The sequence below is a fragment of the Phalacrocorax carbo genome, chromosome 1, assembly GCF_963921805.1.
Source record: "Phalacrocorax carbo chromosome 1, bPhaCar2.1, whole genome shotgun sequence".
In the NCBI taxonomy this organism is placed as follows: Eukaryota; Metazoa; Chordata; class Aves; order Suliformes; family Phalacrocoracidae; genus Phalacrocorax; species Phalacrocorax carbo.
Genome location: NC_087513.1, coordinates 45,854,758 through 45,881,054, shown reverse-complemented (window position 1 = coordinate 45,881,054; position 26,297 = coordinate 45,854,758). Strand labels below are relative to the sequence as shown.

General features: G+C 37.6%; 1 protein-coding gene across 2 annotated transcripts in view; it reads right to left on the bottom strand.

Moving 5' to 3' along the window:
- Window positions 1-26,297, bottom strand: part of TMTC2 (transmembrane O-mannosyltransferase targeting cadherins 2) — a 260,675-nt gene that overhangs the window by 39,951 nt on the left and 194,427 nt on the right. For both annotated transcript variants that reach the window (XM_064450359.1, XM_064450367.1), the window contains 2 exons: window positions 23,601-23,722; window positions 5,873-5,954 (listed from right to left, as the gene is read on the bottom strand). In XM_064450359.1, coding sequence (XP_064306429.1) covers window positions 5,873-5,954; window positions 23,601-23,722 — 204 coding nt within the window. The remainder of the gene's footprint in view (window positions 1-5,872; window positions 5,955-23,600; window positions 23,723-26,297) is intronic.

Sequence of the window (26,297 nt, the reverse complement as noted above, 5' to 3'; positions counted from 1 at the left end):
TTCATATAGCTAACCTGTCAGTCAGAAATGGACAATTCATTCACTGTAATTATTGATTGTGAAATCAGTTTTATTCGTTTCATTGACAAAGATAAAAATTGACCTTCCTATGGACTAGGGTGACATTTCTTCCACAGGCATAAAACTCCCTTGAAGAAATTAGTAACACTTCATTACTAGGTCATGGTCACTATTTCTCTCTCCTATCAATACAAATTTGACATTTTAATTTTCATTATTACACTGTTTTCTTCATAAGATCTTTTCATTAAACATATGGGAGAAAAAAAGTTTTCCCACACTGCTCTTCAGGCAATGAAGAACAAAGACACAAAGCTCCAGCACTCCAGTGAACAATGTGACTACATGGAAATATTATAAATACAATACATCTAAGAATAAAACTGAATGCACGTCTGTAAACATACGTAAATTCTCGCGCTCAATAACATGTATAAGTGTATGACTTAAAGACTGAAAAAAAATGGTGCTCAAAAATCTACTGCTATCATATTTCAATGAAATTTAGTTTTTCAAGCTTAAACCACAGCAGTTCCAACCCATTTTCAAGCTGGGACTTAGTGGCGAAGCAGTCATCTTTGTAGGCAAGACAGATACAATGTGCTCACAGACCCAGGTGGAAATTTAGGCATCAAAAAAGGCTAAAAGTTTTGTGCTGAAATAATGATTTGAAAGATTAGGATGAAAGTGAAAAAAAATTTAAAAAGCAGTTAAGTTAAACGTGTAAAAAATATGATAATATGAGAAAAACTATAAAAACTCATAAATTATCACAAATTCAAAAGTGAAAGGTAATGTAAAAAAAAAGTTAGAATGTTTTAGAACATGTTAATCTGTTCTTCCCTCAATAACAGTATAGCTAATACGCTTCAATTTAACGTAATCTGACAGCATGTTTTTAATTTTGTTTTATGTCTGTAACTGGGAATGCACTGAAAAAGGCAGATGATCAATGTGAATTGCCTAATTAAGTGAATGCATAATTAATCTAATGAGAATAATCCATTTTTATAATGAAAAAGGAATCATTAAACAATTTAGAGTTATTAGAAACAATGTATTATTCAAAGGAAACTATTTTAAAATGAGGTCTCAACGGTGATTAATAAAACAGAGTTAATTTGAACATCCTGTTGGGTTCTAGACTTCCCCATTCCAATTAAGCCATTACAAATGTAAAGGAGGAGGGACTTCTGCACACACATTTATCCTGAAACCTCACTCCTCCTCTCTTTTTTTTCCCCACTCAATTTTCATTATGTTGGAGAGAGGCTATTATATGTACTTTAAGAGGCATGATAGCAAACCCTGTTTTTAGCAAATAAGTAAGATGAAGCCTGCTTTAGTGGCGGGTTTTTGGTTTTTGTTTTTTGTTTGGTTGATTTTTTTTACAACAACAAATTATAAAGGAAATAAGAGTTTTGGAGGCAAAATGCACAACTTAATTTTCACTGTAGCTTTATAGGGTTTTTTGTTTGTTTAAGTGAAAACTAATACAGAAAGCCTTCATCAACTTCAAATTCCTCAACTACACTGTATGCTACTAGCCATCTCAATTAAAAGATACTGAAGAATTTTTGTTTTCAAAGAGACAAGCATTTAAATATTTCACTGTTTGAAATTCACCTTCTCTCTCTGCACTGACAATTTTTATACAGAATCTTTCTTCAACTTCTGAGATAGGCTCAGTGCAGACAGAAAAATCTGTATTTCCTTTGTGGGTGGTCAATACTGTATCCAAACCTAAATAATCTCTGGGCCATAATGACACTGGTCTGACCTGGCTGAACACTTCTATGTTTGGCACACTTGTTAACAAATATGACTTACTGACTCTTTAGATGTCAACATGTTCTTATATTATTTATATGAAAATTCCTCTGCAATTTTCCTCTGGAATTAGTTCACAGGTATCTCTCTGTGGTTTCTCAGATAGATACTTGGATAAACCCATCTGGCCATAAGCATTTAATCAAAGCACCTAGGTTAGAAAGAGTCCCCTCTAGGGCCAGTGGAGACCATTTCAATTACATCATCTATCTGTTGATGACAGAAGCCACTGAGGTCCTGCAGTACCCAAAATGGCATACTTGAGTTAAATGTTCAAAGTAAAGTGGGATGCATGAGAGCCAATATCCTATGTAGATGGGAGTAGGATATTTTGAAGAAAACTTTCCCACAGAAAACAAAGATGGAAGTTCAAAAAGAAGTAAGCATTTATTATGTTCAACTCAGTTTAGTCAAAATTGTTTGCTTTAAATCGTCTTTAAAATTTTGTATTAAAAATACCCAATTAAAAGCCTCAAACTTTATAGGAGCATTCAATTCTTGTATCTGAAAAAAATTTCTCCAGTGTTTTAGTTTAAAAACATGTATGCTGTACCACAAATAAGATTTTCATTGCCAGAGAATTAAAAAAAAAAAAAAAAAAAGAAAAAAAAAGTACTTCTGCATGAAAAGCCAGTGCTGCTGCACTCTTTCCTCTGACGTTGTTTTCTTCTTCTTCTGCATTCCTATGCATTTTCTCTCTTTCACCTGCTAGGTGTTTCTGGTAGCGTACCATGTGTCTGAGTAGCCTGTATCAGATGACCCATCTAGACCACATATTTCTAAGACAGCTGTTCTGCACGAAATTCAGATGTTCAGAACTGGTATATGAGAAAGGAAAGGGGAAATGGAGGAGAAAAGGGGAAAAGAAGGAGAAAATGTGGACAGGTAAGCAGCTCCCTGCATTTCAGGCTGAGAGGGGACTGCCACCCTCTCTGGTCACTAGAGCAAAAGCCACTTCCCGTTATGCCCAATGAAGTGGCATCATGTCTGCGGTGTGCTGGGATTTATCTCTCTTCCGCTTTTCCGCTAGTCCTCCCCCTTCAGACACCTCCAAGAATAATGAGTTTGAGAAACACTGCTTTAAACCTAAATCCACTGAAAACCAAAGCCAACAGATTACCTATTCAAAAATAATCATAACACTAGCTCAATCAGAGAAATGTGCTGTGTTGGTATTATACCAAGAAGCAACCATGAAACTGTTCACTCCTCTCCAAACTTTAATGTGATCGAATAAGCTGACTCCTGCTCCAGATCACATCTTCTACGAATAGCTTTGGCTTAAGGCCTGAAATAAAGCACATTATAATACAAACTTAAGCGGCTTAAAAGATACACAATATTGACAATTCTTCCTGATAGCTCCAAAAAAAGTCTAAAAGGTTAGAAGTCAAAAAGGACATCTGCACATCCTGGGAGCACAAATTATAAGTGTGTGCATGAATGTGCACTTGGAAGAAAATCTTCAGTCTGTTTATTCCTGCTGCTCCATCAACACACTGTTGTGTCCCAACTGACCACTCTCTTCATTTGGCTGGTCCATGAGGTATGTGGTTTTTTAGGGCTAATGCCAAATATTTTATTCTCTGTTCCAACATCTTCATGCTGAGAAAAAAAGTAATATCTAAGACTTACATGCAAAATATGGATTTATTTCCCCATAGTTTAACCCTTGGCATATAGAATATGGACTGTACATGTGACAAGGTGCTAAAACAAATTAATGAGATGTAGAGATAAAGCATGATGTGTTCACTAGGGATTCCTCTGTAATATTTGGAGTGTCCCTGGTAACATACACTACAGATTCCAGATCAATACAAAAAATAGGTGGAAGGGAAAAGGGAAAGAAAGGGAAAAGGGAAAGAAAGGGAAAAGGGAAAGAAAGGGAAAAGGGAAAGAAAGGGAAAAGGGAAAGAAAGGGAAAAGGGAAAGAAAGGGAAAAGGGAAAGAAAGGGAAAAGGGAAAGAAAGGGAAAAGGGAAAGAAAGGGAAAAGGGAAAGAAAGAAAGGAAAGGATAATTTATTTCAAATTCTGCGAAGTCCTGTGCCCAAAGTGACACGGTTTCGAGATCACCTGTAGTACATAGACACATAAGCCAAGCAGAAGTAAACCATGTCTTTCTCATAGACACTTTGATATAAACATGGAGTAACAACACTGAATTTGGTGAGGTGATCAGAAGTTATACAATCAAAAGAAAAGTTTTCACCTTCATTCGGTAGAGCTTTCTGTACACTACTCCATGGGAGAGACCTAGTGACTGGTTTAGAGAACCTTGTTGTGTCTACAGCCCACATTTCTATGCTGGTATTCCAAACACTGACTAACTTTTGGTCTTCACTCCTAATATGCAGAGCTCATGTTATGTTGCAATAACGACCTCTGCACAAGGACACAGAAACTAATTTTTGTACCTGTGACACAATAAAGGAAAACTTTGCTGAAGTTTTTAGGGAATAATCTTAACTAGGAAACAATCCACCATTTTAATATTGTAGGCTGGTAATGAAGTGGTCAATACATCAGAGATGAATGATGACTTGAATAACCTTGCTTTTAGTTTATAGGGCACTTGAAAATGACACAGAGGGAATATTGGAGGGGAAGACAGGCAAGTGGATGAAGTAATGAAAGAGAAAAAGTCTAGACCTGTAATAAAATATACACAATCATAACTTCAATTGCCAGGATGGATTGTTGAGACCTACCTTTGAGTTTGTATGCAAATAGGTTTCCTAATAACTAAGGATAGATTTATTAATAACAAAGGCTGGAAGGGGCTTGAATAGGATTTCAAGAAACAATCTGCTGCAACTTTTCCTCATTATCTTGAGATATCAACTATACTTATATCCAATTGAAATAATGGAACTTAAGTGTACAAACACCCCTATCGGATTTACCTGTACAGGCATAAATAGAAGACAGGCTCACTAACTGCAATGATCCATAATGCTAAATAATGCAGCACTGGGCTACATTCATTTAAATACCATGACGTGTCCTAAGTAACAATGTATGCATCGATTCTGGGAGCCTAACATACAGAGTTTTACACTGCATAGGACCAAAGAGAAATACAGCATGTGAGCAATTCAGACAAAGGAATCGCACAAAGTAAAACCATGGTTATTATGTGAGATTAATTTTCCCTTTTGGCTACTCATTTTCATTTATTTTACATTTACCAGCTAGAATCAGAAGAGGAAATTAAAACAATATACAAAGATATATATAGTATGCCTGTGGTTCCCTACCTTCTTCCTTAACTAAGATGAAATTTATTACTTCTTTCTATATATTCCTATTGGGACTACATAGCTTGCATTTTTAGATTTGTCTATTATCATCTTTAAAATACAGTAAGAATTAGTCCATAAAGTTAAATATTTTTGGTTCCTTGGGACTAATCACATCTGGAAATATTTTTTGCACATCTAGCAAAAACAATCCAAAGTTATAAAGATATCTTCAAATTAACTGTGGGCTTTAAGCACATGCATGGCTAAGTATGACAATGGTATAGCCAACTTGTCAAAACCTTTTGTAATATTTATCCATTTCAAGCGACAAGGATGCTGGGAAGGAGGTAGATGTAAGGCCCGTAAGTCTTCAACAGAAAACAGACACTTCGATACATAGAACTCAAGCACACTCAAGTATAACTTGCAGTTGCCCACCCACCGGCAGCCAGCAAAGTTAGGCCAAAACTGTTAATATTAATATTCCAGGCCATGAAACTTCAACATATGGCAATAGTCACCTTTTTTCTTTCCCAGAGAGGCAGCAATACTGAAATTCCCCTCAGGAGGAAAGCTATGCAAAATATGAAAATCTTCATCTCTCCCTCCACAGTGATTAACAAATTGAAATGGAGATGAAATTATACATGGTAGATTAGTTTCTTTCCCTTTAAAGAAGGTATTTTGCCAGTAGCACTTTTCAAATCCTTAATCACTCGGAGAGATTAACAGCAATTCTGGAATATGTGTGGAAACCCTATCTATCTGAAACGTACCATAATGCATGTAGCAGTTTCCTTTGGTAGGATCCAGCTGAATAGCCTTCACGAAGTACTTTTCTGCCTCGCTCTTGCGTCCCTTTAAAAAAATAAGAGGGAAAAATTATTTTAACAGTCTGTCACTATGGAGCAATCATGCACAGTTACTATTTCCAAATTCCAGGCACTAGAGGAAAACAACTACTATTATCACTAGACTTAACCAAAGTAAATATGAATGTTTAAGTGTTACAATAAGTTTTGTGGTCAGCCACTTTATGCTGCAGATCTCCAGACTGAGGAAGAAATGTGTCCAACATTGTCAATGTCCAAGAAGTAACGAAGTGGTAGAAATGTACTGCAAAAAAATATTGTAAAAGGCTTTGGGTGAACACCAAGCTCCATGCTACTTTTCTGGACATGCATCAGGATGAGCATAACACAGACCCAAGCTAAAATGGGAAGGGAAGGTAGAAGGGAGCTTTAGTCATGCTCTTAAAAAAAAGGAGGGGGGAGGGTGTAAGGGAAAAAACATTATTTGGTTCTATGAAATCATAGAATCATAGAATGTCTCAACTTGGAAGGGACTGATAAGGATCATCAAGTCCAACTCCCTGCTCCTCTCAAGACTATCTAAAACTATATCGTATGACTAAAAGTGTCATTCAGACGCTACTTGAACTCTGACAGCCTGAGTGCCATGGCCACTTCCCTGGAGAAACCATTCCAGTGACCAACCATCCTCTCAGTGAAGAACCTTTTCCTAATGCCCAGTCTGAACTTCCCCTGACACAGCTTCACTCTATTTCCTTGTGTCCTAAATAACACTACATACACAGCCAATAGTAAAGACACCGCAAACAAAGGTATATAAATAGAAAATATTCTTGATTTTAATGTGGGAAGTAAGTTTTCATCAGAAATCAATTCTGTTAACCATAAAACATAACTGAAATAGAAAAGATCATTTTTAAAGACAATGATCAATGGTATGACAAAATGGTCACAAAAACCCCCAAACAGAAATGATGGTAAAAAGAATGGACATCATCTAAACCACAGATTTTCTTATCACTGAAATTATCCAGCCACTAAAGTTGCATTATGGTATATAAGTGCCAGAGCAGATCCATTAGTGGTCATTACTCTTTTCATGAAGAAAACAGCAATATTGGATTAACCTAGTCTGACACTCAAACACAAATCAACCATCAGCTATTCAGTAAGATACCTGTGACCTGTTTATTCATATCCCCATGAAATTAGTTGCTGCGGTTTGTATTATAAAATAGAAGCCGTCCAGAATAAAGAATAGTTAAGCTTAACCACAGTGGAAGTGCATTGTGGTCTGCACCTCTCAAGGTTGTCTTGAGTGTTATTTCACAGATATAAGCATATAGGCTTTCTCAAGTTTTGTGGTCTGGAAACAGACATTGCATAGATCCTGCACTATCCCACAAGTTAACATAGGAATAATAACGAGGTCTGTTCATGATTACAGCTGCTCCAGATTCTCACTATTCCCCTCAAGGGCCTTAGAGACAATAAAATAAAGAGAGAGAAAGAAGTTGTGCAGCACATCGAGAACTGTACCAAGACCAGGTTCCATCAAAACCAACATAGAGGCCATATTTCCAAGAGATCATCCTGGCAGAGGTACAAGCAGGCTTATCATTTACAATATTCCAGTTTCACAAAATGAATGTTCATTGAAGGTAAGAATTTAGTCTCATTATTTAATAACTTTTTTTTGGTAAACCCATATCCCTTAAAACCATATCCACATGGCACAAGGCTCCTGTCGACCAAACAGCGTATCATCGACTACACCATCTTATATTGCAGAGTCTCCCATCCCTCTGCTTTTTTTTAAAAAAGCAAACAACACAAAACTCCAAAACAACAAAAAGACATGTCGCCCAGACTGATTTTTCCTCATCTACTAGTGCAGTAAAGACACATCTACAGATTAAATGCCATTTCGCTTTTTAAAATAGCATACAAGCATAGTTGAGAACAAAACCTGAAAAAGAAAATAATCTCCAATCGAAAGCACAACCTAAGTTTGGGTTAGCACAAAATAGTTACTAAAATTAAGATAATTGGGGTAATGGTGGGGAGGGAGGATGATAATTAAACATTAAATTTTGCACATTCAACTGCAAGGTTGACATTCTTAGTCTGGCAAAAGGTACCACGACATATGTAAGTCCAGGCTTGAGGCTTCAAGATGACAGGCACCAAGCATATGTACCACTAATACTGACAGAAATCACATCTACAGATTTTGCATCATTGCTTTTTTTAACAGATTAACATCATTAGTTTGAGCTAGTTGCATGCTGTCTCTGTGTTTATTTCTAGAATGTAGAAGGACACTTCATTGAATACGGTCACAAAATACGTAGCTTCTGCCTACAGAACTATGACTATGAGGCCACAAACATTTGCCAAACATGACTAATTTTCATTTATTGTCACCAAAAATACATAACCGCTCTACTCTTTTTGGCACTTTCCAAATGGCATATTGCACTCAAATTCAGGCCAGTCAGACCTAGAGTACATAACGATGACAGGTGCTATCACATAGATATGATGCTATTCACATAGCATCAAAGGAATGACTGAGCTATTAACAGGCTCGAGTACTCGTTAATAGAAAAAGGGGAGAAAAACCTTACATTTTATCACCCACGACATGAAATGATCTGACTACAAAAAATTAGCACAGTGACATTTGTTCATGTTGGCCATCACTTTCATGTATTCACCTTTGTCAAAAATTAAACAAAAAAAAAGAAAGCATTTTCTTGCAGAATGGCACGCTGAGGAACCTTGCATCACACCATCTAAAGCGTTCTCTTTGGTGCCGTCTGCTGTTAAAATGTCAATACCTCAGCATAGATTTAACACACCTTATTTTTGTGTCAAATGATATAAAATCTAATCACTTGGCAGAATCAGGCTATTTCACCATTAAAATCTAGCATTTATCAACTTTTTACAACTATCCAATGTACACCTTAACTACCATAACAGAACGTGCACGCCATGTAGTTAGGTTAAGATGCAATCCCTGTCATTGTCCCTTCCCCACTGCATGTGTTCAGTGTTAAATAAAACATATGGCATAAGGGAATAAAATTCTAACTTTCAAAGAAAATCCAAGTAATTGTTTAAACAGCTGAAAAATACCAATTTGGTGCAGGCAGGCATTTTCTGTGCATGTTCACCCTTATGTGTACTGACCCATACAAATACAGGCATTGAGAGCCACTGGAAACCTCCCAACTTCTAACAGCAGGGTGTGCAGTTGTATATGCACAACCACATGCTTTGGCAATTTTACAAAGCGAAAATATAAGTTTACAACTGCATGCTAGCAGACTTATTTGAAGGATAAAAAAGTTATTCATAGATTTTAATGGAAGGATTTGATGGCTCTAAGGATTAATAACGGGATACAAAATACCTTTCACCTGCTGGTCACCAGTTCAAATCCAGTCCAGGTTGGTAGCTAATGAAAGGGTGCTATCTGAGAGCTACTGGTTTGCTCAGGAGAAATGAGTGGGTGGTCCTAGCCCAAGCCCTAATGGAGATCCTCTGCACAGATGCACTGGCATATTTATGGCTTTTCAGTGCCGAGACCAATGAGACAGAATCATAAAACAATGAACGGCAATCTCATTGCTGGGCAGAAAAAAAACATACTCAAGACACTTCAATAATCAATTTGGAAGACTGTCCTCATATTCTCCTTACTGGACCTGGACCTTACTCTAACACCGAAAATGAGGGCAAATTTCAACAGCTTTCCATAATAAAGAAAAACTTCTTTTTTTTCTCCTGTGCTTAAATAAAGATGAATTGCCCATGATTACCACCTTCCAGCAACACTTCCAAATTTAAAAGGAAGAAAGTGAATGTAACTGACATGTGGCTCTTACCACCTGCATGACAGTTGTCCTGGCTTTCGGAAATACTCCGCTTTCCACAAATCACGCAGACTTCAAATCAGAATGGCTGGTTGCTTGCAGTTTTGGAAGCCAAACAGTTAACTGTTCAAATATGAATTCAGGAGCTTGATTTTTAAGACCAGTTCTCTGCAAGGGGGTTTTTGGTTGGTTGCTCCTTTCCTAGAGACCAGGACAATGGATCTGACCTTGCATATGGTAGATGTACTGCTTCACTGGGCTTTCCTACAAAAGGCTGCTGTGGTCATCGCAACAAACAGAAGAGAGCTAGCTAAGGGCAGCTGATGCATTAGTAGAAGACCCTGTATTTATCCTTAAAGGTTAAAAAACTGAGTTAAAAACTACTGGTTTTATATCCACCACAAGTTTTTCCTGACTCTGCTGGCAAACTGTGCCAAATTCATGTTGAGGCAGCTGTTGTATTTCAGGCTGCTGGAGGCCCAAGGACCCTGAGATGCTAGTAAAATTGGAAAAGATTAATATAGCTGAGTAGCTCTGAATAACCCTCTTGTGGAAAATATGATGACAAAGTGGCAACCAGTAAGGTGGTTCAACAAATTAGGTGGTCTCCACAATTTAAACAAACTTTATATTTTGTAAATATTCATCATTCTTCAAAGTGTGCAAGGGTTTAATCAGTAGAGCAGAGACTTCACTCCTCAAAACAGTTTTACCAGCTTTAACTGGTAATAATGTGATTGCATAAGGCACTCAATTTGTGTCACAAATGCAGTTGACTGTCATTTTGCACACCTGCTCAATTTTTTTTTTTGCAAGCATTCACATTTTTTAATGAAAGGAATTGAATTATGGAAAGATTTCTTAATGGAAGATTGATTAAACTGCGGACACTGAATACAGAAAAAATTGATGATTTTACATATTTCCTTCTTCCTCTTGAAGACATTTTAAAGTCACAGAGAGACTACACAAGGATAGTAAAAAGGACTGAACTGAACTTGTGGCTTCATTTCATGTATTTTTTTAGTTATTGCAGACCTGCATATCTGTTTCATAAGCAGTTCCTTTTGCCTTACAAAAGTTGTCGGGGACAGGCAAAACACAATTTAAATGGTGTATAACTGAGTAAATTAGCGATAAAGTCTTGAAAAGTTTTTAGTTAGCTGGACTAAAGAAACAGGACATATGCAAGCTCTCCATCTCTCTTTTAATTATTAAGACTTAAGAAATTACTTTAACATCTGGTATTTAGTAGTTAAATGGATGGATTCTTCTCTTCCCCTCATTTTGCTGGTGTTTCTATAACTCTTCCTTCTTCACTCTGAATTACAATGTGAGTATCTTGCACCATAATTTGTATGTGAAATGCAAATCCCACTGAAATACACGGGACTTGCGTTACTCACATCAAAGGTCCAAAATTTATCTCAGTCTCTATACTTCCTGTACAGCAAAGAGATAAATCTTGCCTCTTCATCTCATCTTTATTATAATAAAATAAAAACAACTGAACATGACAGAGAAGCAATGATTTCTAGAGGTTAACATCTGGCCCAGAAAAACACACAGAGGCAAGACTCGTAATGAGAAATGATTTGTAGTGAGAAGCACCATATATTTCATTAGAAAAACAAATAGTTGTGGGGGGAGGAGTTTACACTGTGCAAAGCCCTTCTTTGTCCAGCTAATACCAGTGGGCTTGTCAAAGATGCTGTCTTTTCAAACCAAGCTTTCCTCTCTCGTATCCTTAGATGACCACAGTGAGAAACAATACTGTCACTAGCACTGATCCTCTCGAGTTTTGGCTAACAACTTCAAGAACATGAGAATTCTATTCCTCTTTGGTGTAAAATATTAATCTCAGCATATGGCAGTGAGAATTGGATTGCTTTGGAGGAAATTAGGGTATAAATCTGTATCTATTAACCCACGATAATTTACCATATACTAATCATTACCTCATAGTAAATGTGAAGCAACTTTCTCATTATTGTCCAGTGTGATACATTCACATACCCTTGGCCCTGAGATCATGACACTCCTTCCCAGTCATTTCACTGGACCAGGGTCCTCACATGTGAGTCTATGCATATTCCTTGTGTAATCCAGTAAATTCCTTTTAGAAATAAGCCTTGGTAGAATCAATAAAATGCAAAGCCTTGTTTTAGTTCAATCCTCTATTTGCACCTTAAGTGGCTCATTTCCATCTAAATATATCACACTAGTCCTCCTTCAACTGCAGGTGGATTTTTGTTGACTAAAAATCCATCTACTAGCCTGAAAGTCTACTGAACTTGGTGTAATTTTCCTATGAGCCAAGGTTATTTTAGACAGTAAGAACATAAACTGGGTTCTTGAGTCTACATCTACAGGGAAAATTCATGGCATGATAACCAGAGAGCTGAGATTTAAGCATTGCCCATTGACTTTGGTGGGAATCCACTGGAGCTTAAGCATTTTTGAAAGCGACACCACTTCTTATACACAGATTAAGGAATCTAAAGCACAGCTCATAACTTTACTGGCTTGGGGCATGATTCCCAGCCTATTAAGATGATACTTTCTTCAAGAAAAGCAGTATGTATCTGATTAAGCAATAATATATTAGAGCTATTTGACATCCACTTTCCTGTTTTATGGGTCTCATGTCACAAAAAGCATTCTGATTTTATTAAAGTATTCAAAATTATATAGAGAAGAAATACAGGCATAGGATTCTTTTTTTCCCTTGAAGATTTTTTTGGTTGTTTTGTTTGGGTTATTTTAAAATATATACCCATTTTTTAGTCCTTCTTTTTGGGCAACTTGAGGTCTAAAAGGAATTTACCTTGTTACATCACTGTTAAAACCAAGATAGATTGTGTACAGTCTTAAGTAAACTTTTAAAGAACAGATTTCATTCAATACTTTGTGATTTATTTACTGTCTAGACCCATATTGAAATGTTCACCTCAACCATTAAGCTTTAGATTATTTTATATCAAGAATATGTAATGAAATGTTAAGTAAATTTCCATGTTAGGCACTTTTTTTTCCATTCTGTCTTAAGCCACATTTTATATTTTCTGATAAAGTAGTGTATTAATATCTAGTCATATTTCACTGGCCAGTCAGTAGAATATAAATTTCCTATCTCCACATACTGTTTTCACTGAGTCCTATGAATTTCTTCTAAGCTAAATTTGGCCTATATCATGCATTTTTCTATGATTACTGACAAAATTACTACACACAGAGTAATAACAGGTGACTGGTGGCTATATTCAACCATGTAGCAAAACAGAAAGATCTCTTTCTTTCATGAAAGCAGTTCATCCTGTGTCAGGGGTGTTTTCTACAACAAACTTTAAATTTATGTTGAGTCAAGTGAGAAGTTTAGGGCTCCCCTTTTCCTGTCTGCAGGAAGTTAGAAACAAGAGACAGAAGATGAGATCCCTAAAGGAGGTTAGTGAGGGGTTATGTGCCTAAATACCTGCTCCAGAGTAATTTACCAACTAGTTAGACGGATATGTTATATTTAAATGAAAATACTCTGTTTTACAATTAATTCCATTACATTTGGCATGCAGCCAAACATATGTCCTATGGGGACTGAAAAGTAGATCTATGGATGCAATACTTATGGCATGTAGCCAACCTCAGAAGAAATACAAGCTCAATAGATGTCAGCTATTGAAATTTCTGTAGTTTGGAAATCCTGACATTCAGCCTGGAGGTGTTAATGCTCCAGATATACCAGATAATCAAACCTCAAAAAAAAAATAGGGCTCGTGGTTCCGAAGTTAATAAACATGACTTTCCACATTGAAGAGGGAAACCCACCCCCTCCAAGTGAATTGGTTGTAAACTGGAAACAAAAATAAAAACAACTTCTGACATTTTTCAAATTTCAGAACTAAATCCAATCTTTGTGCTTGAATCAGTTGTAACCCTCAAGTGATTTCAAGTGGCAAGAAAAAATGTGGTGCCTATATCAGACTCCATGGACAAACTGAATACACAACAGAAAAGTAGCAGTGGCTGTTGCTTGGCTTAACTTCACTCCTTAGGGAGGGCCTTCTCAAGGATTCAATGTCATTTATACTTTATTATGATATGAGTTTTACTGAAATATCCAATTTTCATTAAAAAGTTCTTCCTAGAAGCACTACTAACAGCCAAGGGATTTAGCCTCCCAAAATGAAATATGTAACAGCTTTGCTCTTCTAATTAAATTGACCCATTCAGAAAATGTCTTTTCATAGATTAAAGATTTCTATATGAGTGGGCATTTATTTCTCATTTCCAAACAAAGTATTGCTAAAATTTTTTTTAATTGTTTTAAAGGAATTGATTACTAAAAGAAGGGATAAACTGTCCTAGAAAATCATACCTAAATTTAACATATAGCATTTCAATTGCTATGTCTTAAACAGTCAGGATTCTTTTGACATCATGACTGTTCTACTTCATCCCTGCTTTCTGCCAATTTGTGTAAATCTAGAGAGACAGAAAAAGAGTAACAATCAACCAGTGACATAAAAAATGACAATATGACAGTCCAACACAAATGCAAATTTCCCTTCTGTGCTGGTATATAAGCAGCAAATAATTACAGAAATAGTAAATGTTGAATTAGTCTATTCATTATTGCACTTCATTCCCCTTTTCCCCTGCTGTCCCATTTCTTTCTGTTCTTACTACATTCCATTTATTTATATGTTGTCATTTATTTATATTTATTTTGAGATGACTTTCAAGGACTGCAAGAATTACTGAATACAGTAGGGTATTTGATAGTGGCACCCTGAGTAATGTCACAACTAAACAAAAATGGCAGGATACGTCTCTGGCCTTCTGTTTGTCAGAAACATAAGCTACAAACAACTGCAGGGAAAAATATGGCCACCCACTGAGGAGGGAGTATTTTGAAACTTAAAAAAAGTATTTAACATCAGTGTTGATACTTGAATGTCACAATTCTGTTTCTTTAATTTTAATCCAAAACACTGCCAGTCTCTATCACGTCTATGACATGTCTAAGCCTGCTTTCTCACCATTGCCCCTTTGGAGAAAACCTTTTAAAATAAAATATTTTACATTTTAGGGAATCTACTAGGGTGATTATTACTGAATTTAATACGGTTTGGAGCTATAACACAGAAATTTTACAAGGCAAAGTAAATTTTTCTTACAGCACTTTGGGTGTTTTTCCAAGCCAGTAAAAAATAGGAGATTAACAGCACTGTGTGGTGCCACGTAAAATGCAAGAAAACACTGTGCAATTTTTTCCAAAGAAATACGGCAAAGCCTATAATTCCTAGATGCAACATGCTAACTGTTACAACATGGGGCTGCCCCTAAGTACTTTAGCAATTACAGGCACTACTGCAAGCTATGAAGGGTGGTTTGTGGGCTCAAGTTCACTCAAAACAGATAAAACAAAACTTCAGAGCAGATTTACTTGTAATTGAAATAAAGCTTCTCAGACTAGCATGCTACTATAACAACCACCCACTGCCTGACGGCAGAGAAGCCAGCCATTAGAAGGGAGGGTTTCTTAGTCTTCTCTTTAAGAAGACTAAAGTGAGAAGAGAAAAAAAATTGAAAAGCCTGTCTCATAAATGATAAAAAGCATGATAACCAACGCTTTCTCTTCTAGAAGGTCTGCTCATAAAATGGAAAATGAATTACAGCACATGCTCAAGGCCTCACCTGGCACTGTCATTTTTGACAGACTCATTTTTATCTTAGTACCAGCAGCCTTGAAATTTTAAAGGCTTTTACAAAAATTACACTTTTCTTTGTGATATAGAAATAAATTACCTAAGTAAGGGATGAGACTCAGATGCCGTGGTACCAAACTCCCATGCTACCAGGAGATTGGCTAGGTCAACTAACATGTCAGATTGACAAATAAATTTCTCAAGTAATTTATGCAGCTTAACAGGTTAAAGATATGAAAAACACTTGGAAATACATAATGCTAAAGCACTGCAGTCCTAAACAGCTACACGTTTCCAAAAAATAAATAATTAAAAAAAAAACAGAAAAGGACAAACTTAAGCCCCAGAAAACTGGCTATTTTCCAATTATTCTACTAGCTGAGCTACTAATCATGCTTTCAACTGCTAAATTATGCTGTTCTAATAAATTTTCAAGAAAATTGTAGCTTAGTGAGCTGTAATTTTTAGATATGAACATATAACATTATCCAATATAGGGGTTATGAAATACTTGTGACTTATGATATTAGGTAAGAAGACTGTAAATTCATTAGCTATTCCTTTGGAGCTCTTAAGTTGGTCTGGTTTTTTTCTGCATATACAGCAGCATGCCCAAATCCACCTGGCATTTCTTGTATCCCAAACGAGCTAACAAGCCTCGAGACAAATATTTGCATTAAAATAGAAACAGAGAGAATTGTTTTAAAATTAATAAGTAATTTTCAAAAGGTTTTATTCCTTTTTTTAATTTTCCCAAAGGTTTTACTGCATGCAAATTAGAACTATACCACTTAGGTATTTCAAGAATCAATGACAAATGCACAGCTATTTCTGGTTTGGTTTTTGGTTAGTTGCTTGGTTTGTTTTGTGTCAATGTAAATTACAGTTATTATAAGCTGAACAACATATTCTGAGTTTTACCAATGTATCTTCAAAGTTATTCAGGAAGTAACCTTTACTTAGAGTAATTTTGTGCAGGAATGGCACGTTTAGTATTTAGAATTTTAATTGATGGATAAGAGATCATCACCAGCAGGTTTTCAGGGGTAGGGAAGGGAAGGGAAGCTTGTTTTATTTGGATTTTTATTTCACTTTTTACTTTATTGGGTTACTTTGGTTTTGCATCTTTCCATATTCCCAGATATGCACATGCAAAAATTTGTGTAGGTGTTGGACAAGAAAATATTATTTTTTCAGGTTTGTTTAGTCACCTGTCAGAGACAGGGCTTGTAACACTCTGTACTCTCAATTTTCACATACTTCTAAACTCAGAAAAATTAAAATCCTTTCTCAGAAATTCTCCTGTTCTTGAATAAATACATTTTAAGTGTTCATTAAGCATTTCTAGATGTAAACAAACTACTTGTTAACACCTTCAAAGGTTGTCAGTGATGTTCATCTCAGATGAGAATGTTGCACAGAAGTAACAAAATATTGTGTTGTCTTTTGAAGATTTTTTCTGAAATATATAACTTATGAATTATATTCAAGTTGTATGTACTTTTATTGAGCACATTTTATTCTGCATTGGTACAGCCTCTCCTGGAGTACTATGTGCAGTTATGGGTCCCATAATTTGAAGATGTTAGGGTCATTGAATGCATCCAGAGGAGGACAACAAAGCTAGTAAAAGGGCTGGAGGACATGTCCTATGAGGAGCGGCTGACAACTTTGGGTTTGTCTAGTTTGGAGAAAAGGAGGCTGAGGGGCAACCCCATTGCTCTCTACAGCTTCCTGAGGAGGGGAAGGGGAGAGGGAGGTGCTGATTTCTTCTCCCTGGTATCCAGTGATAGGGCTCATGGGAATGGTTCAAAGCTGCTCTAGGGGAGGTATAGACTGGACATTAGGAAGCATTTCTTTACCAAGAGGGTGGTCAAATACTGGAACAGGCTTCCTAGAGATGTGGTTGCTGCCCAAAGCTCATCAGTATTTAAGAGGCATTTGGACAATGCCCTTAATAACATGCTTGAACTTTTGGTCAGCCCTGAACTGGTCAGGCAGTTGGACTAGATGATCGTTGTAGGTGCCTTCCAACAGAACTATTCTATTCTATATACAAAACCAAAAGAATTAGCACAAGTAAAATTAAATAGCATAGATTATGTTTTTGCTTGATATTGTTCATTTAATCTCTTACAAAAATGCAAGTTTGAAATTTAAATTGCCCTTTGGAACAGTAGTGACATTAGCTATGTGCAAATGGGAAACTGGTAAAAATCAACCTGAGATGATGACATGAATTAGCATCTGTCACTTACAGCATCATTATAATCCTTTTAAGTTTGTCACAGTAGACAAATTGTGATTTACCTTCTTTACAGTTTTACATGCCACTCATGACCTTGCGAAAGGTAATGCATACTGATAGAAGCTAAAATCTCTTTTCAGTAAGAGAGGACAATAGAAGTTAATGTTAAATGCATGTCTGTACCTTAACTTTGATTCAAAACACTGTGCTTTAGTAAACTGGAACTAGCTTCAGTATGAAAACAAAGAAAGGTACACAGAATCATAGAACAATCTATGTCAGAAGAGACCTTGAGATATCATCCTGTCCAATCCCCTGCTCAAAGTAGAGTTAACATTTTACTTGGACCAGATTGCTCATGCAGCTTATTGTTCAAGTTGGAAATAATAAACAAACATATTTTTCATTGCTAAGCTAATAAATTCATCTAGTATATGGCGCCTTTATTTTACATGTGCTGTGGAACTCAAAATAAAAAAGACAAGACAGACACAGGTCATTGTGAATTTAGAAAAAGCGCAGAGTTCCTAATTTGTGTTTGGCAGAACTAAGGCCTCCTGTTTATGAAATTCTGAACAGCTTTTGCTGAAAGTTGGGAAAGGATAGCCTGCCGTAACAAGCAAGCAATTTCGCAAATCTCTAGTCTACACACTGGGCATAGGTCACCCTCACAGTTCCTGTTGGAAGGCAAAGAAAATAGAAGGTAGAAGGTGGTGGTCCAGGTATCAAAGTTGGCACTAAGGGATTAAATGAATCATGTCATGCTGCTTTTAGTAAGCATTAATACTGGCAACAGACTTGAGTGGGCAGAAAAGCTGGGGTTAAAATTAAGCCACTTAATTGGAATTTAAATCAGGAAGTAAAACATACCTGAATTTGTGAACTTTACAGGTTTGACTTTACTGCTATTGGTTTTTATACTAGAATTGCCTTTGGCTGGAACTTAGGAACTCGTCTGACACCTTCCTCCTCTCTACCCTCACCCCCCAGTTTCACCACAGAGGAAAATTTTCTGCCTATATTAGCACCCACTTCCACCTTTCGCTTCATCAACCATCTCACATTCCTCTCCTGGAAAAGAGACACAGAGAAGTGTTATCAATAGTTTTATTTTGGCACTTATTTTCCTAAACAGGATTGCAAAAAGTCTGAAGGTTGTTTCCAACAGATGAGGGGAAAGAAGCCTCTAAAATGTCTCTCATCTCTGAATACTAACCGAAGTAGGCTTTTCCCTCTCCTAAATACATAGGCTGCGAGAAAATAACTGTGAGCCCAGGTAGCAAAGTTTAGCAGAAGAATAAATCACAGTGGTACCTCAAGTTAGGTATGGGCTGAAACAGCTATGCCAAAGGGAGCAGCTCTAATGCTACTGAATCCCAAGGGAGTCTACGCAGACTTCCAGGAAGCATGTCGGTTACAGCAATCATATATTTGCAATGGGGACTAATACTAGTACTGTTCAGTGTACTAGAAACTAGACAAAATTCATTTAATGTGAATCACTGAGCAGATGGTAGGCTGCAGAACTGATTAAGGATAAGTGACCAACATGGAGACAAAAAATCCCTGTTCTATTGCCAAGCCTCTTCATCATCCATTTTCCTGTTGAATGTCTTTTCAGACTTTGTAGCTGAAAGAATTAAATTAAATAAATGCCAAATTTCAACAGATCAAAGACAAATGAACTTTTTTTTCCCATAAATGAAATAACCACCTCAAAAATGTTATAGAATCATAGAATTGTTAAGGTTGGGAAAGACCCTTAAGATCAACGAGTCCAACTACTAACCTATCACTGCCAAGTCCACCACTAACCCATATCCTCAAGCACCACGTCTACCCTTCTTTTAAATACCTCCAGGGATGGAGACTTCACCACCTCCCTGGGCAGCCTGTTCCAATGTTTGACAACCCTTTCGGTGAAGAAGTTTTTCCTAATATCCAACCTAAACTTCCCCTGGCACAGCTTGAGGCCATTTCCTCTCATCCTATTGCTTGTTACTAGGGAGAAGAGACCAATCCCTGCCTCGCTACAACCTCCTTTCAGGTAGTTGTAGAGAGCGATAAGGTCTCCCCTCAGCCTCCTCTTCTCCAGACTAAACAACCCCAGCTCCCTCAGCCTTTCCTCGTAAGACCTGCTCTCCAGACCCTTCACCAGCTTCATTGCCCTTCTCTGGACACGCTCCAGCACCTCAATGTCCTTCTCGTAGTGAGGGGCCCAAAACTGCACACAGTACTCAAGGTGCGGCTCACCAGTGCCGAGTACAGGCGCATGATCACCTCCCTGCTCCTGCTGGCCACACTCTTTCTGATACAAGCCAGGATGCCATTGGCCTTCTTGGCCACCTGGGCACACTGCTGGCTCATGTTCAGCCTGCTGTCAGCCAACACCCCCAGGTCCTTTTCCTCCAGGCAGCTTTCCAACCACTTTTCCCCAAGCCTGTAGCGTTGCACAGGACTGTTGTGACCAAAGTGCAGGACCCAGCACTTGGCCTTGTTGAATCTCTGGCCCAACGATCCAGCCTGTCCAGGTCCCTCTGTAGGGCCTTCCTGCCCTCCAGCAGATTGACACTTCCACCCAGCTTGGTGTCATCTGCAAACTTACTGAGGGTGCACTCAATCCCCTCATTCAGATCATCAGTGAAGATACTGAACAGGACCAGCCCCAACATTGAGCCCTGGGGAACACCACTCGTAACTGGCCGCAAACTGTATTTGACTCCATTCACCACCACTCTTTGGGCTCGGCCGTCCAGCCAGTTTTTAACCCAGCGCAGAGTGCACTTGTCCAAGCTGTGAGCAGCCAGCTTCTCCAGGAGAATGCTGTGGGAGAGAGTGGAATGTTCTGCCATCTCTAACTACTTTGTCATCAATACATTGCCTTGTTATGTGTTTATGAAGTCCCCTGTCACTACAAGCCAACAGGACATCAGCACCATCTTTTCAGCTTATTCTGCTGTTAACAGAATGAACTTGAACTCTGTTCAGTATCTGTACATATTGACATGAATATGAGAAGCAACAGTAATAAAAGGAAAAAGCATCAAGAGATGATAACATACAAACATGATGAGAGTAGACTACAATTATGGCACAGGCCAAGTATAGGTAAGCAAGTGTGTGTTGAGAAAGGATAGGCAGAGTATTTTACTGGCTGTAATGGTGCAATATTCAGTGTTCAAAGTTGTATACACCTCGTGTCCTTTTTGCTAATGAGACATGTTCTTCCACAACCATAGTTCAGATCCTCAAGGCACAGTCCACTGCACATGTACCTTGTGTTTGTATCCCTGGAGAAAAGTAAACAGTTCAATTCTGCTATAAGGATTTGCACACATTTTTCATCACTTCCTTCCCAAAGTTGAAGTATGCCACTAATGTTTAATCCTATAACTGAACTTCTGTAATGAGGGGACAAAATTTAAAATTTCTTTTTAGTGGCTTACAATGTTTGTACAGAGTTATGGGATTTGGGGATTTTATTATTTTGAAGAAAATTGTGAGACCCTGTTTCCCAGAACAACTTTAAGGCTTTCCCTAGCAGACCTCATATTTCATATATGCAGCAGTTCAGAAAATGCAAAAATAACCAGAGGAGTACTAGGGTAGGGTGCTGTGTGTGCAATAGGAGAGAGGATAAAATAAAATAAAATGAAAAAGCTTTGGACTTTAATTGAGAAAACTCTTTCTTTCCCCACAGCAATTCTAATAAATTGGAACTTCTGTGTCAAAGACCTGCTAAGAAGAAACCAATAACATTGACCTTCTGCTATTATTCTTAGGTGCAAGATATGAAGATACCTGCCAGAAAAGCAAGGTAAATTAGGAAATTTTGCTGTATAACCTACTTACAGTTCTATCCCAGGGGAAGGTAATCAGTAAGTGCATGTATTTGTCTACCCAAGAAATTTTAATTGTAACTGGAAATTATAGCAAAAAACCTGCCTTTCCAGGGCCTGGAACTGACAGACAGTGGGGACATAACACTAACACCTTGAATTCCATTACAATCTAAAAATTTTCATCCAGGTAGTTTTAAATCAAACTCAGTGTTTGACATTATGTGATAACACTGAACAATTTTTAATTCTTTCTAATTATGTTGTCACTTGTTGCTCATATAGAAACTTCTGTTCTAATTTTTCCACCTTTTCCAAATTCAGATACTTTTATCAGCAATGGATCTGCTGAAATTAATTATGAGCTATTTTTCTTCACTGGATCTCTACCCCATGTCCAAGGACACTTTTTGTTTGAAGACTGGACAGGGCATAAACAAGGTCAGAGTATAAGCTTATAGCTAGGTGAAAAGTTGAGGAAGCTATTCAGATTGAGGCACAAGGACTGAAGGGCCATACAAAGGCATATCATTAGAGGACAGAAAGGAAATATGAAACTGCTTGTGGTGAACAATGAAAGCAAATGCAGAAAAGAGATGGGAAAGAGAATATGGTCACAAAAATGGGAATGAGAAATGGAAAACAAGTGAAAGGAAGTTTTAAAATTGAATCATTTTAGTCAATAAAATTGAAATCCATTTTCATCTTCAAAATGCTGTAACTATCACATGGGGTTAGTTTAGCTGGAGCTACAAGCTCACCTATACTCAGTAGGCAAAGTAAATTTAAAGAAATAAGGAAGTCCAACTCTTCTGATTTTTTTTAGAACTAGCCCTCAGTAGCCGAGTACTTCTTTTCACATGCTCAAAGAGATACTCCTAAAGTGAAAATTCAAAGCATGAGTCGTGCAATTCAGAAAGTATAGGTGACACCTCTAGTGCTGCCATAGGCTGCTACAACCACCCTGGATCAAACACTGAATATCTTTTTGTATTATAATCATTACTTCTGATCTAAGCTACTTATAATAAAGCCTTTTTCAACCAGAGAACCCCTTACTATTGTTACAAAGTTCCTATGCTATTATAACTGCTTCCTTTAGGCACAGAGTGTGATGAATACACTCGACCCAGTAACCAAGCAAGCCATAGTTTGATTCAGGCCCCAAAGGAGGTAAAGAACTAAGCCATAAATGGGACAAGAACTCCTCTAATTTCAATCTGCTCTCTGAAAACCCACAAAGGAGCAGAGTGACACACTGAACATCGATGCATATGAGCTTGGAACACTGATCATGTGATTAACACATGAGTAATGGGTGGCTTTTCCAAGACTCATTTATCTAGGCCAAAGAAGGTTGTGGGTACAAGGAGGTTCATGCATACCTTTCCCATCGCATGCAATTTGACTGCAAGCCAACCACTTTATTCCATAAATATGGCAGCCTAAATGAGCCTTCTTTGAGCTCTGCCAGCTAAGCAGCCTGGCAGCATGGTGGTGATCTCCCCTTGAGCTGGGACCCTTCTCAAAGCTGCTCTGTAAGGCAGAGAGACCTTTTACCAGTGACAGATCTTTCGTAAGTGATCAATATCAAGCATAACCTTGTAGTAGGATAACCTTGATTTTGACTTGGTAACTTTGAATTGTGCCTTTGTAGTTTTGAATCAGTGTTCAAATGATTGTGCCATAGAGTAACAGAGTGAACCTTGCCACAGAACTTTGTTAAGTTGCACTTTTATAACATCATATTAAAACCACTCTTGCTAGTACCTTTGACAGAGGTTCTTTAAGCTATCTAAATCATCCATTTGTGACACAGAGGTGGCAATATTTCAGGAATGGATGCAATGTTTCACAAAAAAAATGACACTACCAAAATCGTTAATTAGAAGGCACGACAGATGCAGTGTGACAAATAGGGCAATAAGCAATTTTCAGGACAAAGTTCTCCTGTCCCTTTACCTCACCTCCTCGAAGGGCCTGGGACCAGCTCCCAGGACCTGCTGATTAACTCACCGTCAGAGCCAGCAGTTTTCCATAGGTGAGATGGGCTGGGATGTGGTCGCTCTTGGATCGCAGTGACTCCACATACCAGCGCTCTGCTTCTGGCAGCCGGCTCATTCTCATATAGGCTTCTCCTACAGGGTGAAACAAATGTTAGTGAGAATGCCCAAAATTTTTCAGGGTCTCCAGAATTTATCGTCTCATTTATAATTCACTGTTTATTAAATGGGCAGTGATCTTGAGAAGATCGAAGTGCTTTGAACACCTGCAATGAAAAAGCAAAATAGCCTTACAAACACTTCGGTGAGGAGACTGAATCATGGCCTTATTAGTGCTGAAAGAGCATGGCTGGGATGAAAGTCTTGTTGGGACAGAATTTCAAGAGAGAGCTCCAGCTGCTAAGTTTCAGTCAAAAGTCTCAAAATAATAGAAATGTAATCATATCTACTATAGAGCAGTTACTTCTTTTCCATCAATCTACATTGCACATCACGGAGTGGTAAGGAGAATACAGAATGTCCTTGCATTTTATCATAATACATCAGGAACCTAGATGTAGATGTGCTTCTGCCTGAGCCAATGACAGACTGAAAATGCCTACAGGAAAATCAAGATTTCACCATCTCACCAGCTGATTCATTCCAAATGAATCACCATGGAGGATCAAGGGAGGACTACATCTGACCCAAGTAGAGGATGGCTAAGGCTGTCACCAGGTGAGTCACTGCCCTCAGTTCTGCATCACATGGAAATTAATAGCTGTGAGTGCGTCAGAGAGAGAGAGAAGGACCAGTGATGTCTGTTCAAGCTTGAGGCCCGCTATCACACCCCCAAAACTCAGAGGAAAAGATACCACCTACATGCTCAAAGAAAGAAAACAGAAAGAACTCCGATTATGGGAGTGATACTTAGGCCTTGAGTATTTATAGGAGCTAGGGAGGATTTTCTTGATGAAAGAAAATTGGGCTGGGTTCAGTTAGATTTATTTCTTTTTTGCTATCTTTGTCACCAGAGGATAGGGATCCCAGGCAAAATGTGGCACATAAGTTTGAGTTTCAGGAGTTAGGGTGCAGTGCATGTAAAATGACCAAACCACAGACAAAATTACCATGATGCAGAGCCAGAAGTCACACTGAGCCAAGGCTAAGGGGAGCCAATGTGACTTTTGTGAGCAAATAGAGTTGTTCAGGGGGTTTTTTGTTTGTTGTTTGTTTGTTTTTTTTTTTCAAAAAGGGGTGCACATGCAAATCTAGCAGACCAGGATTTCTAATCCAAAGATCTACAGAGCATTTGGTACTCACGCTCTGGTCTGTATATCTGATTACATACACAGAAGTAGCTGATGTTTCAGCCCCAGAAGTACTCGAGTCATTGTATTGCTGGTTAGGGCCAAACTAAAAGAACAATTCCAAAAAAAAAACCCCAAGCCAAAATTAAAAAATAATCCAAACAGGAAATAAACCCCCAAAGAACAGAAACATCCCCCAAAACTCATGATCAAATTCAGGGATATCAATGTCAAATGCATTTTTTCCACTGTGCCGGCAGTCACAAATAAGTGACATAACATTATACCTTGCTACACACAAAAGAAAGTAATGAAGTTAAGTGTTGAAAGGAAGGAAGAAGCCAGAAGTCAAGCTATACGCTCCCCTCAACTCCTCTCCCTAGCTGTATGCTTTATGGCAGAATGTTTGATTATTTGATTGCATACTGTTTTTCCCACAGGCCCCTCTTCGTTTAACATACAGGAAATGAAGGATCCATATTGCCATTTTCTTTTCTTTAAGTGGGAAATTCCAGCCCAACCTGTTACAGCTTGGCAAAGTTTCAAGCAATTAACAGCAAGATCCTTTAAAGAGAAATGTAAACAACTGTAAGTGATGGAGTTGTTATCTGCTGGTAGTATATGCTAAATGCAATGCCAAATTTCAGAAAGATTAGAGGTTCTCATCTATTTTCCATGATGAATTCTGATATAAGAAGAGATTAACATCTTTGGAGTATTGGCATATTCAATTGTTAATAGGTTTTAAGAGCTCAACTACTTTACAAGATAACCTCCTAAAACTTTGAGGGTATTTCTGAGTAGCACATCTAGAAATGAAGCTACAGTATGTCAGTCTAAATGTCAAACTGTAGAAAAAGGAATTTTACTTCCCTGAAGAATTTACAGGGAATTCTCTATAGCTGAACATTTTTCTTCTGAAGAGTCTCTTTTCTGCCCATAAGCCCCGTATCATCAAGAATCTTATAAGCAATTAGAACATGTCATTACTAGAGAAGGAAGTACTGTTAGGGGGTCTGTTATTAATTGCTGCTTCTAATGATTTACAATGACACTCCCATCTAAAAAGAAATCAAAGTAAGTTAAAAACTGATAGCGGCTCTGCCATCATCATACGCAAAGACCAGAATAAAATCAAGCAACTGTTAACTGAAGTGTTAATTCAATCAAGTGATTTTATGTGTTAGACTGATGCAATTTTAATAAAAGCTATTCCATCTTCAGACAGTTTTCCAACAAAATGACAGAGAAAACATGCATGGATTGATTTCTGTCATACAGGATGCATTTGTGTGTCTGAGATTAAAATAAGAGAAACAATATTTGTCATTTACAATCATGTATTTTTATAAACTTGCAACATGAATTATTTAGGGAAATAACAGAGGGTCCATTGGCAGGAAATATGCAAACCAATGATA